The sequence below is a fragment of the Neovison vison genome, chromosome 2 (genome assembly GCF_020171115.1).
Source record: "Neovison vison isolate M4711 chromosome 2, ASM_NN_V1, whole genome shotgun sequence".
Classification (NCBI taxonomy): domain Eukaryota; kingdom Metazoa; phylum Chordata; class Mammalia; order Carnivora; family Mustelidae; genus Neogale; species Neogale vison.
The window spans coordinates 78,660,802-78,673,544 of NC_058092.1; the positions used below are offsets into that span (position 1 = coordinate 78,660,802).

At 38.1% G+C, this 12,743-nt stretch overlaps 1 protein-coding gene and 1 pseudogene across 1 annotated transcript in view; one reads left to right on the forward strand and one right to left on the reverse strand.

Annotated features, from left to right (window-relative positions):
• Nucleotides 1-12,743, forward strand: part of BTBD8 (BTB domain containing 8) — a 114,032-nt gene that overhangs the window by 68,342 nt on the left and 32,947 nt on the right. Inside the window, exons 6-7 of the mRNA XM_044238678.1 lie at nucleotides 6,945-7,025; nucleotides 8,470-8,566. Of these exons, the coding sequence (XP_044094613.1) occupies nucleotides 6,945-7,025; nucleotides 8,470-8,566 (178 nt within the window). The remainder of the gene's footprint in view (nucleotides 1-6,944; nucleotides 7,026-8,469; nucleotides 8,567-12,743) is intronic.
• LOC122901435 lies at nucleotides 10,749-10,905 on the reverse strand (annotated as a pseudogene).

A 12,743-nucleotide genomic window follows, 5' to 3' on the forward strand; every position in this document is an offset into this window, starting at 1 on the left:
AATGAAATGTTTCTCATGTCGTGAAATTCATCAAAGTACATCTTCTGAAAATGAGAGTTAGTATGAAGCATTTAGCAATAGAGATAATGTGTCAGTCTTCTCAGACTCTTATAATAAAATACTACTACTAGGTGGCTTAAATAACAAAAATTTATTTTCTCACAGTTTGGCAAGATCAGAGTGCCAGCAAGGTTTGTGTCTTGTAAGAGCTCTTACTAGGGTTGCAGACCGCTGGTTCTTTGTATGAGCTTAATGACTGGCCTTTTCTTAGTGCATGAGGGCATGAGGAGATGAAAAGAAGCGAGAGGGAGAAAGAGAGAGCTCTCTGGTTATCTTATATAAGGACCCTGATTTTATTTTTAATGTTTTAAAAAGATTTTATTTATTTATTTGACAGAGAGAGACACAGCAAGAGAGGGAACACAAGGAGTAGGAATGGGAGAGGGAGAAGCAGGCTTCCTGCTGAGCAGGGAGCCTGATGTGGGGCTCCATCCCAGGATCCTGGCATCATGACCTGAGCTGAAGGCAGATGCTTAACAACTGAGCCACCCAGGTGTCCCTAATTTTTTTTTAATACTTTATTTATTTATTTATTTGACTGCACAAGCAGGTGGGGCAGCAGGCAGAGGGAGAGGGAAAAGCTGTAGGAATAAAAGCAGTCCCTAATCAGCCCTCAGGAGAGATCAGATTAAACATTCAAAACCCACAGCCTTTTGAAGGTGAAGCCTACTTAAGAGGTCCGTAGACAAGAAAGAAGTAGTACCATCAACTAGTGGTCTCCATTCCCTTACATGTAATTTTCCATCCTTGATAATGATGGATATGATGGATAAATATCTCCTCTTATAATCTGGCTTGACTACCACTGACCAAATTTAGTAGCTTGCTCAAGGGAAAGCCAAATGTAAGTAGCTAAACTTGTTTTAGTTGAGCAGTTGGCTCTTGGTTTCGGCTCAAGTCATGATCTCAGTGGGTGTGAGATCGAGCCCCTCATCAGGCTTCGTACTCAGAGGGGAGTCTGCTTGAAGTATTCTTTCTCTTCCTCTCTTCTGCCCCTCCGCCGACTCCTACACACACACAGACACACAGACACAGACACACACACACAGACACACAGACACACACACACACACACACACACAGAGTCTCTGTCTCTCCAAAATAAATAAATAAAGCTTGGAAAAAAAAATCACAACTTTTTGGACTTTTTATATATATTTTTAAAAGATTTTATTTATTTATTTGACAGAGAGAGAGATCACAAGTAGGCAGAGAGAGAGGGAAGCAGGGTAGGCAGAGAGAGAGAGAGGGGGAAGCAGCCTCCCTGCTGAGCAGAGATTCCCGATGTGGGACTTGATCTCAGGACCCTGAGATCATGACCTGAGCCAAAAGCAGCAGCTTTTGCAGGCGCCCAGGAATTTTTATATTATACCAAAGTAACCTACAAAATAGTTCTTACTTCACATTAGCTTATATTGTAAACTTGGGTGGATGTTTCCATGGGTAATGTAGTATAGTAGAAAGATCATGGACTTTGGTGTCATTATAGACAGTCCAACATCAGTCCTAACTTGTTACATTAGTTTAGGGACATTGCTTGCCTTACCTGAGTTTCTTAAAGTTATTGAAAGGATTAAACAAGATAGTACTTGGTACGTAGTATATAATGTTTACTAATACTTGTCTTTTCTTTTTCCCTAGATTAGATTATTCTCATTTTCTAGCAAGAAAAGGGTTCAAGTAAGGGCCATTACCAATACCAGGACAGCAGTGCCTGCTTTGCTTGATCAGCAGCCCTTTTTGGAACTGTGCCTTTGTTATATTGCAATGTATGCAGGATGTTTTTTGCAGTAGATTAGAATGAATTCCTGTCTTTCCTTACAGAAAAAAATCATAGTGTTTTTAATGAATTGGTAACTCATAGACATAATGCACATGATATTTTTTAAGAGGGACAGCCTTCAATAAATTGAGGTAGGAATAGCAGAGTCCCTAATCCTAGTTCTACCTATGCCATCGTTTTGGAAGGTAAAAGGAAATCCTCCAGTTTTGGTGGAAGAGGGGGAAATTTTCCACATCCTGCACTGGAAATTGAACCACAGCCAATATAACTAACTCCACATATTTACATCTTATGTAAATAGAAGTCTTTCAGTGGTGGTTTGGGGCTTTGGAGCAAAAATTTGGATTTTCTCAACTCCCTTGGAGATTCCTGGGATTGCACTGAATTTTCAGGATGATCTTCTGAAATATAAACTAGATAGATTTCTCTTCTGACCAAAATTGTTCAGTGCCTCCTCATCACAGTTAAAATCAAACCCAAATCTTTAGCACAGCCTGTAAGATCCTATATGATCTGGCCCCTTGGTTTTTTGCCATAGTGTCCCACCAAAAGTTAACTATAGCCCAAATCTCCAGTTACCCCCTTTTATGTTATCCTATTGTGTTCTTTTCATGGCACTTTTCACTATTAAAATTGTCTTCTTTGTATCTTTGTTTATATATTTACTCTCCATGTCCTCCCTCTAAAATGTAAGCTGCTTATAGCCTCAAGGTCTAGAATAGAGCCTGTCATTCAATAAGTTTCGAATGTGAATGAACTAACTTATGAGTGAGTCCTTATAATACTTTAGCCCACACACAAAGAATCCTTAAACTTTAGGAAGCACACATGAAGCACAGAGATTTTAGCAGATGGGGTACATGTTTATTCTCTGGTCTTAGAGCTCTAATAGATTTTTCTCCTTGAGTCTATGCAATGTTTTTATATCCTAAAAGCTTTTATTCTGAGAGGGATAGCATTTTAAACAGTAAACATTTAAATTTTGATAGTGCTTTCAGTCTTTCCGTTTAAACTGTCGGCTTTTGAAGTGATTTGTTGTTTTTCTAGGCCAGTTGATTATGTCATTATAAATACTTTTAGTAAAAATGCAAATGACTTACAACAACGTAATGAGAATACAGCTTAGTAAAACATCTGTAAAGCTTCAGAAAAATGGTTTCTTGTCATTTTTATAACTATCATATATATTGATATATAAGCTCAAATATCTAGAGTTTGCAATTTATTTTAACAAAACTACTTTTGTTTTTATTTAGTCAGTGTTATCTTTTACTTAAATATGTCAAGTCTTGAAAGAAACTGTTATTTAAACATAAATGATCAGTTCTCACTAACAATAAGAATGGCCCTTGAAATTTTGAGGAAAGGTGCATGGAATAGTATAAATTCTAGTAATTATGCTAGTGTTCTGGATTAACAGACTACAATTAATGTGGCATAATTATTCTGAGACCAAATTTTCTCATATCCATAATATAAAAATGAGAATATGTAGAGATTTAACTTTTTTCCTAAGTATTAAAGATGTGGAGTTTCTTAATCAGCAGAAACCAGTACTTAGCCATTGTAGAAGACAGTAAATTTGTATAAAGTTAATTGAAAAATACTTGTGTATTTTCAATGCAATACTCCTCTGCAGGGTTAGGAAGATGCCATAAGTGCCTTAATAAGCCATTCATTAAACATTCTTCAAACATTTACTGAGCATATGTTATATAAAGACAATAGAATCAGACACTTTTCTGAGTCCTACCCTGTGGGACTTTATTTCTTTTCTTCTTGCCTGCCTTCTTTCTTTCCTTTAGCAGATATTAGATAAAATTCTTTAAAAACGGTAGGAGGGCGCCTGGGTGGCTCAGTGGGTTAAAGCCTCTGCCTTCGGCTCAGGTCATGATCCCAGGGTCCTGGGATAGAGTCCCGCATCGGGCTCTGCTCACCAGGGAGCCTGCTTCCCTTCCTCTCTCTCTCTGCCTGCCTCTCTGCCTACTTGTGATCTCTGTCAAATAAATAAATAAAAATCTTAAAACACACACACACACACACACACACACACACACACACACACACACACACACACCCTGTAGGAATCTTATCAGCACTGTTCCCACTGATTCCACTGCAGATCTCCTATGTTGTATGAGTGAAGAAAATTCTTCACATTCTGGGGGGTATTGAATGAATGCTGACATTCAGCTGCTATTAGAAATGCAAGGATGAATCTAAGACACAGCCTGCCCTAACAGAACTTAGTTTAGAAGGAGAAACAATGTGTAAACAAAAATATTACAAGTCAGTTTGATAAATGTGATAATGGAAACATAGAGTGTAGTGTACTGCTTTAGAGCCTGCACTTTAGAGTCAGTCAGCCTGGACTTATAGTGTATCACTAGCCTTTTGGCTATGGGCAAGTTACTTAATTTCAGTTTTTCATTATAATAAATAATAATAATGTATGTTGTTGAGTTATTATGTTGATTAAATGAGCAAATGGCATTCAAAATACTTACTAGCTCAGTAACTGGCTCATAAGTGCTCAATGAATGTTAGTTATTACTGTTTACCATTCAGCGATTTTTTTTTTTTTTTTGCTTTGGGGACATTGAGGAAACATTCAGAGATAAAAAGCCACATGTCTAGTGTCCGAAAGATGAAATAAGTAGAGAGGGACAGCATTTTAAACAGTAAACAGTTTTACTAAGGGTTAGATGTATAAGGAATTATAAGTAGTTCAGGTATAGGAAATGATAAATATGTTCATTTATCTTGGAACAGTTGCTAGAGAGGGAGAATTAGAGGTCAGATGATAAAAGAACATATATACCAAGCTAAGGAATTTGGACTTTTTTCCTATGGGCTGTGGAGAATTGTGGAAGGGTTTTCAGTCTAATTACCAGTATGGGAAATGGGATATGAAAGGATTATTTCAGGTAGGAAACCCCCATGAGAGGTAGGAAACCCCCATGAGAGAGAACATATAATCATAGTACAGGTGAGAGAAAATAAGAGGCTAACCCAGAGTAGTTAGAAGAGAAATAGAAGAGGCTGATTTGAAGAATTCAGTCTAATACCAGTATGGGAAATGGGATATGAAAGGATTATTTCAGGTAGGAAACCCCCATGAGAGAGAACATATAATCATAGTACAGATGAGAGAAAATAAGAGGCTAACCCAGAGTAGTTAGAAGAGAAATAGAAGAGGCTGATTTGAAGAATTCAGTCTAATACCAGTATGGGAAATGGGATATGAAAGGATTATTTCAGGTAGGAAACCCCCATGAGAGAGAACATATAATCATAGTACAGATGAGAGAAAATAAGAGGCTAACCCAGAGTAGTTAGAAGAGAAATAGAAGAGGCTGATTTGAAGAATTTTTGAAGGTATAAGTGATGGGCTATAATGAGGGCGGGAATTAAGAAGAATCTCAGACTCTAGGTTTATAGTTTATAATCTAGATGGTATTAGAGTTGAGGTGGGCGAATAATATGCTTTATTCCTGTTCAAAATAATATGAGAGAACTAGCAGATGAAGTAAGAAAGCATTTCTGTTACTATTTTTTAAAGATTTTATTTATTTAATTTAGAGAAAATGTGTGTGCAACCAGGGACGGGGCAGAGGGAGAGAGAGCAGGAAAGAATCTCAAGCCGACTTCCCACTGAGCAGAGTCCTATGAGGGCTCCATCTCATGACTCTGAGATCATGACCTAAGCCAAAATCAAGGGTCAATACTTAATTGAGCCGGTCAGGTGCCCTAAATTTCCTTTATTACTGATAAAAACTGTTAAAGCCGTAAAATGTGTGTTAATGCAAGAACCAAAGTTTACTTGCTTACTATGTCCCTTCTATGACAACCCACCTGAAAGTAAGTCTGACATTTGTTGTAGATGCACTTCTTCCCAATCACTTCTTCATACTTGTTCAGCAGAGAAGAAGGAAAATGGAAATCCAGTTACCTCTCATCTTGAGCTCCTCCTGACCAATGACCAGTGATTGTTGCCCATGAATCAGATAATTCAGTCCCCTTGGCACAGAGGCAGAGGTTGAGATAAGATGCAAGAAGCCCTATAACAGGGACGCCTGGGTGGCACAGTTGGTTGGACGACTGCCTTCGGCTCAGGGCGTGATCCTGGAGTCCCGGGATCAAGTCCCGCATCGGGCTCCCAGCTCTCTGACCTTCTCCTCGCTCATGCTCTCTCTCACTGTCTCTCTCTCTCAAATAAATAAATAAAATCTTTAAAAAAAAAAAAAAAGAAGCCCTATAACAGTAATGTGAACAAAATGGGAATAGCAGAAAGGAGACTGAATCTGGGGTACTGGGGGAGGTGGGAAAGAGGAAGGAGGCCATGAATTCAGTTTGAGATCCAGTAGTCAGTAGGACAAAAATTATCACTCCAGGCTACTTCTTAAGTCATGGCTTTACTTTTCACCTATGTAACAGGGATTTTGGTCAAACTAGAGCAGCTGGATAGATATTACAAACTCAGAAATCTGTACAGCATAACAAGAATCTTTCTAGTGGATAGAGTTGTTTATCTGGGGCAGAGGCCATTTGCCAGTGATGCTGAGGAGAGGATTTCCTAATGAGCGAGAGATTGTATTGTGACTTCTCAGATCCCTTCTAACTCTAAAAGTTTGTTACAGGGACGCCTGGGTGGCTCAGTTGGTTAAGTGTCTGCCTTCAGCTTGGATATGATTCCACAGTCTTGGGATTGAGACCCTTTCTGGGCTCCCTGCTCAGTAGGGAGCCTGCTCTCCCTCTCCCTCTGCTGTTCTCCCTGCTTGTGTTCTCTTGCTTTCTCTGTCAAATAAATAAATAAAAAATAAATAAACGTTCATTACAGAAGATGCTCAACAGGTACCAGTGATTTAATAACATATTAATAACATCGTGTAACATATAAAAATCTATAACTGCATTTATACTTCATTTTAGATTAATGGAATAACTGCATGGATATTATTTGAAGAATATATTCTTCAGATAAAAGTGAGATTAAAACTTTATCTTGACTAAAATTTTATGAGAAAATAGAATGTATCATTGATATCAGTTAAACTTTAATTATTTCTGGATTTGAATTAAGTTTTCTTTTATTTTTTAGTATAAACCATGTAGAAATGACTGTTATGATGCATTTTATATATGGAGGAACTTTGGACTTTCCAGACAAAGCTAATGTTGGGTATGTATTACTTTTTAGTGATTTTAAATATAAAAGTTTTAATACCTTGTGGTTTCTGCTTTGTTGAGCTATGTTGTAAAGTATCAGTGAAGTAAAAGCTTCACATTTATTATTTTGCCATATCTTGTGTGTTGGGAATATCTAAAAACAGTAGATCACCTTATTTAGAAGAAAAAGGTGATCTAGCAATTCAGTTAGAAGACTAAGAAAAGTATTTGACTCTTATTTTGTTCAAAAATGCTTATATTTGTTTTGGAAAATAGAAACAGGTTTTTATAAAGTAAAATCAAATCTTTATCACATTTTGAACATTTATCTTACCACTTTATTTTTAGATTTTAGGATTACTCTGTTAAGCAGCAAAAGAAAAGGAAAAAGAAAAACCTTAAAATTACTTTAAAAATATAGGTATCCTGAAGAACAACAATGGTTATGGAGCTCTTCAGTGAAATGCCATCTAAATTGCTAAAATCATTCTGGAAAGTGAAATATACCTTGCTCTTCTAATTTTTTTGATGTCCTCTTCTTTTATTGCTGTTCTAATATCAAACAAATGAAAGCTGCTCCTTTAATTTCAATTTTCATTGGTTCCTTTAATTACAAACTGAATAAATATACTTTTGGAGGGAAAGTGTCATGAGTCACAGGTATTAAGTACTGAAGTTTTGCCCCTTGGAAACCTATATGAAATTTTATAATGCTCTCAAGGCTTGTCGGTTTCCTAAATACCTAAAGTAAGTGTGGTACTGGGAAATAAACTTGCCAAATGAAAGAAGCAGTGGAAACTATGAGTCATTGGATACTGTTTCTTTCTTTCTTTTTTTTTTTTTTAAGATTTTATTTATTTATTTGACAGAGAGATCACAAGTAGGCAGAGAGGCAGGCAAAGAGGGAGAGAGGAGGAAGCAGGCTCCCTGCTGAGGGAGGGCTCAGATCCCAGAACCCTGAGATCATGACCTGAGCTGAAGGCAGAGGCTTAATCCACTGAGCCACCCAGGTGCCCCTGGATACTGTTTCTAATCTCAGAGTCATTGATAGGGATTTTCATTATAATAAGCATCAATTAATTACCCTTCTCCCAAGTAAGGTTTTATTATACAAATTTGTTGCAAAGAGTTTTGTTAACTTTTACAGCCTTCGAAGCAGCTTCCTGAACTTTGATATATATGTCACTGAAAATATGAGGGGATTTTGATTGAAACATCTCCAAATTTACTTCTTGTTATTCTCCACTAACCAAGTCATGTGACAGTGCTTTCAATTTTTGACCTGTGTCCTTTTTATTACCCATAAAGGATATTTATTATATAGCAGAGGGAGTTAGAGTTAAAATAATTCAGATTATTATTTTTTCTAAACAGACTATATATTATCAGGAAATTATTGTGTGTTATTTCTTGGTTTTTAAATTGGAGAATTAACAGTGTATCTATTTTTATTTTAGTCAGATACTCAATATGGCTGATATGTATGGACTAGAAGGACTAAAAGAAGTAGCAATCTATATTTTAAGAAGAGATTACTGTAATTTCTTTCAGAAGGTAATTATTGAGTCTCAGAAATCTTTTACCCAATGCTTAAAGTCACCCATTATTACCTACTGGATTTTTAACTCTGGTAGTGAATAGTGCTTTCAGTCTTAAAATAGTAAGTCAGTTTAATTTATGGGAACTCCTGTTGAGAAACAGCTTGTATGGTATGTTTGCCAAAAACCAGAAATTAATTCAGATTATTTAGCTAAAATAAAATTCACATGGGTTTATGAAGATGGAGCATCTTTTATAATTTAAAGGTAGAATATACACCTGGCACTCAGTCAGGGTTTGGAATTAAGAGAAGACAGTCAAAGACCAAAGTTACCTTCTCCATTTATCAAACACATTTATCACAAGTGTTTCACTGATCTTTTTCCCTGAAAGTACACTATTCCTTCCTCTGACTTCTCTTTATAGCATGTACTTGGGGGTGGAATATAATTCTCTCAGTCTCCCCAGGTGGAATATGAATACTAACTTTAACTTTAGTTTATGCAAACATAAATTTATTGTCTAAAGAAGGATCTCATACTATGCATTTGTACAGATGCCATTTTGTACATTATTCTTAGATTCTCCATTGTTTTAATTTACTCTGTGACTGATAGGTTATTTTTTATTTTCTAATTTATGCTCTTCTACATTTTCTAAATTTTCTACAATGGTCATGTATTACTTTTTTTAATATTTTATTTATTTGAGAGTGGAAGAGAGAGAGAGACAGAGCATGAGCAGTGGGGGAGGGACAGACGGAGAGGGAGAAGTAAGTTTCCTACTGGGCAAGGAGCCTAATGTGGCCTTGATCCTAGGACCCTGGGATCATGACCTGAGCTGAAGGCAGACGCTTAACTGACTGGAGCCACCCAGGCGCCCCCATGTATTACTTTTATAATCAACAGAAAAAACAAATCTTTTTTTAAAAATTAATTATTTATTTATTTGACAGAGATCCTAAGTAGGCAGAGAGGCAGGCAGAGAGAGAGGGGGAAGCAGCTCCCTGCTGAGCTGAGAGTCTGATGCAGGGCTCGATCCCAGAACCCTGAGATCATGACCTGAGCTGAAAGCAGAAGTTTAACCCACTGAGCCACCCAGGCGTCCCCAGAAAAACAAATCTTTTTTTTTTTTTTTTAAAGATTTTATTTATTTATTCGACAGAGAGAGAGAGATTACAAGTAGGCAGAGAGGCAGACAGAGAGAGAGGAGGAAGCAGGCTCCCTGCTGAGCAGAGAGCCCAATGCGGGACTCGATCCCAGGACCCTGAGATCACGACCTGAGCCGAAGGCAGCGGCTTAACCCACTGAGCCACCCAGGCGCCCCAGAAAAACAAATCTTAAAAGAATGTTTTACATTAACATTTCCTTCTTTTTTTAAAAAAAAATTTTAAGATTTTATTTCTTTATATGAAAGAGAGAGACACAGTAAGAGAGGGAACACAAGCAAGAGGAGTAGGAGAGGAGAAGTAGGGTTCCTGCAGAGCAGAGAGCCCGATGCAGGGCTAAATCCCAGGACCCTGGTTTCATGACCTGAGCTGAAAGGAGATGCTTAATGACTGAGCCACCCAGGTGCCCCTCAACATTTCCTTCTTAACGGGTACTTGAGACCACAGTATGCATTGTATGAATTGTAATTAGGTAATTTTAATAATTTGAATGATATTTAAATTTAGATTTTTGTGTTAGGTAGGACTTTGCCTACCTCTGTATAAGTTGTAGCTGAGGAACCACCCCATGAATAGTTGCGTATAGCACCACCTCCACTACCACTCACTCAGAGTTTACAGAGAAACAGTTATAAACTCCTCAGCTACCTTTAATCAGTCATTCACTTCAGTTGTTACAAGTAAGGGAACTAGAAGAAGAAGAGTGGTCCGTGGTGTCCTCAGCTTTGTAGAAGGTGAAGGATTAAGGATTTTGATGAAAGATTTTCCTTCTCATTCATCTGCTTCCCATCTTCCTAGCCAAATTAAAGTTAGGAGGGAGATACAAACATATCCTGAATAAAGATTAAAGATAGAGGGTATCTGCAGTGAGGAGATAGGTATTACCCTCAGATGGACATATACCACATGTATAAAATCAACCCACTCTGGAGTTTCCATTTAAGAATAAAAGAAAATGGGGCACCTGGGTGGCTCATCTGCCTTCAGCTCAGGTCGTGATCCCAGGGTCCTAAGATCAAGCCCCACATCAGGCTCTCTGCTCAGCGGGGAGTCTGCTTCTCCCTCTCTCTCTGCCTCCTTCAATCTTTCTCTCTCTCTATCAAATGAATAAATAAAATCTTTTAAATAGCAATAATCGCGCCTCGGATAAACCTCATTGGCTACGATACTGCCACTGCGCAAAGCTAAATAAAATCTTTTTAAAAAAAAAGTTTAGTAAAGAAAAAGAATAAAATGGTAAGAGATTTCTTGGAGAGTCTGGAATATGCCTGAGAAACCAGTGAGAATATACTCAAATGTGGGGATTTCTAAAGGGAGAAGCCAGTACTAGCTTGGTTATTAGGGACAACTCCTATTGTCATATATAGAAGAGAGTATGGGGTATCTGCTCTACATCCCAGTTAACGTGGTAGATAGGGAAGGAAGAGGACCTTAGTGGTTCTGTGAAGATTAGAGGATGCTGGTATAGGGTCAAATGATGCTGTGTCCCACCTAGGGAAGCACTGTGCATCATGAACCACTAGAAGAATCTTTATCCACTGAGAAGCTAGGGTGAAGTCTACTCCTAAAAGAGTCATCAGCAAAGTCCATCAACATCTTAATTAGAGCAAACTCAGTGACATCAACCTACTGCAGTGTTGTGTCTGGTTAGTTATATGGCCATCCGTAGCCCTCTTCCAGAAGAGTTAGACCCAGAAAATGGAGGAGAAGGATAACAGACCATTCTCTCTATTCCCTATTCCAGATCTCCCCACCTGTGAAGGTAGTAAGTGATGGGGGAGAGAAAGATGTAAGGTAAAATATAAGATAGGTGTTTAAACAGTACTGTGCTGAATTCCAGTACCAAAAATAACCAGAAAATACTAGAATTTGTCCATAATATCATTAAGGGATGGGGAAAAAAGGGAATTTGACACCGCATAGTTGCCAGCACTACTTGGGAAAAAAAGTTTTATCTTAGTATCTCTGAGCTGAGATTCCTCAACAAACCAATTACATATAACATTTTAAAAATAATCTCTTCTAGGGATATCCTTTGGACCATTGCCTCTAGTTTTTAATTTGTTTATGAGTATGTATAGGTTATTATAGACTTTCCATTATTCCGTCTTCCAGGTCATTGATTTGTTCTTCTGCTTCCTCTAGTATTTATTCCATCTACTGTATTTTTAGTTTCAGTTATTTAGTTCTTCATCTCTGATTTTTTGTTTTGTTTTTGTTTTTTCTCTTTGTCGAGGGTCTCAGTGAGGTCCTCCATTCTTTTTCAAGTCCAGCAAGTGTCTTTATGGCCATTACTTTAAATTCTCTTTCAGGCATATTACTTATCTCCATTTTGTTTAGCTCACTTGCTGTGATTTTGTTTTGTTCTTTCATTTGGGACATATTCCTCTGTGTCCTCATTTTGTCTAATTCTCTGAATATATTTTTATGTCTAAGTCAGCTTTATCTCCTGCCCTTGAAAATAGTAGGGTTATGAATAAGAGGTCTGGTGTCTGACAGTGAAGTGTCCCCTGTTCACTAGAACCTGGTGCTTCAGGGGTGTCTCCTATGTGTTGCATGTGCCCGGCTGATGTGGCTGAGCCACTGTTGCCTTCAGTCCAGTTGTCTGAAATGGCTCTCTGCCTGTTGTGGGCAGGGGGTGTCCCTGTGTTTTTAGTGGGCCTCTTTGGAGCTGCCTTGCGCTTGAGTTAATTCAGACCACTACATGTCAGAGATGCAGTAGCACCAAACTGCAGGGTACTTTCCCTATGCCCTGAGAAGCTTTCGCTTTTGGGCAGGTCCTGCAATCAGATGTGGTGTCTGTACCCAGTCCACTGCTAGAGCCACATTTGGACTATTGTGTGTAGTTATTTTTCCTTTTCCCCAAAGTGGAATCACTTTGGAGAACTGCCCCTCTGAGGGGCACCCCTTGCAGACTGCCAGGCTTACTGGATCACTTTGTATGGGCTCCATTCAAGGGTGTATTGAAGGGGATAGGGCCACAGGAGAAATCAGGGGCAGGGGTGGTATAGAAGCAAGTTTGTA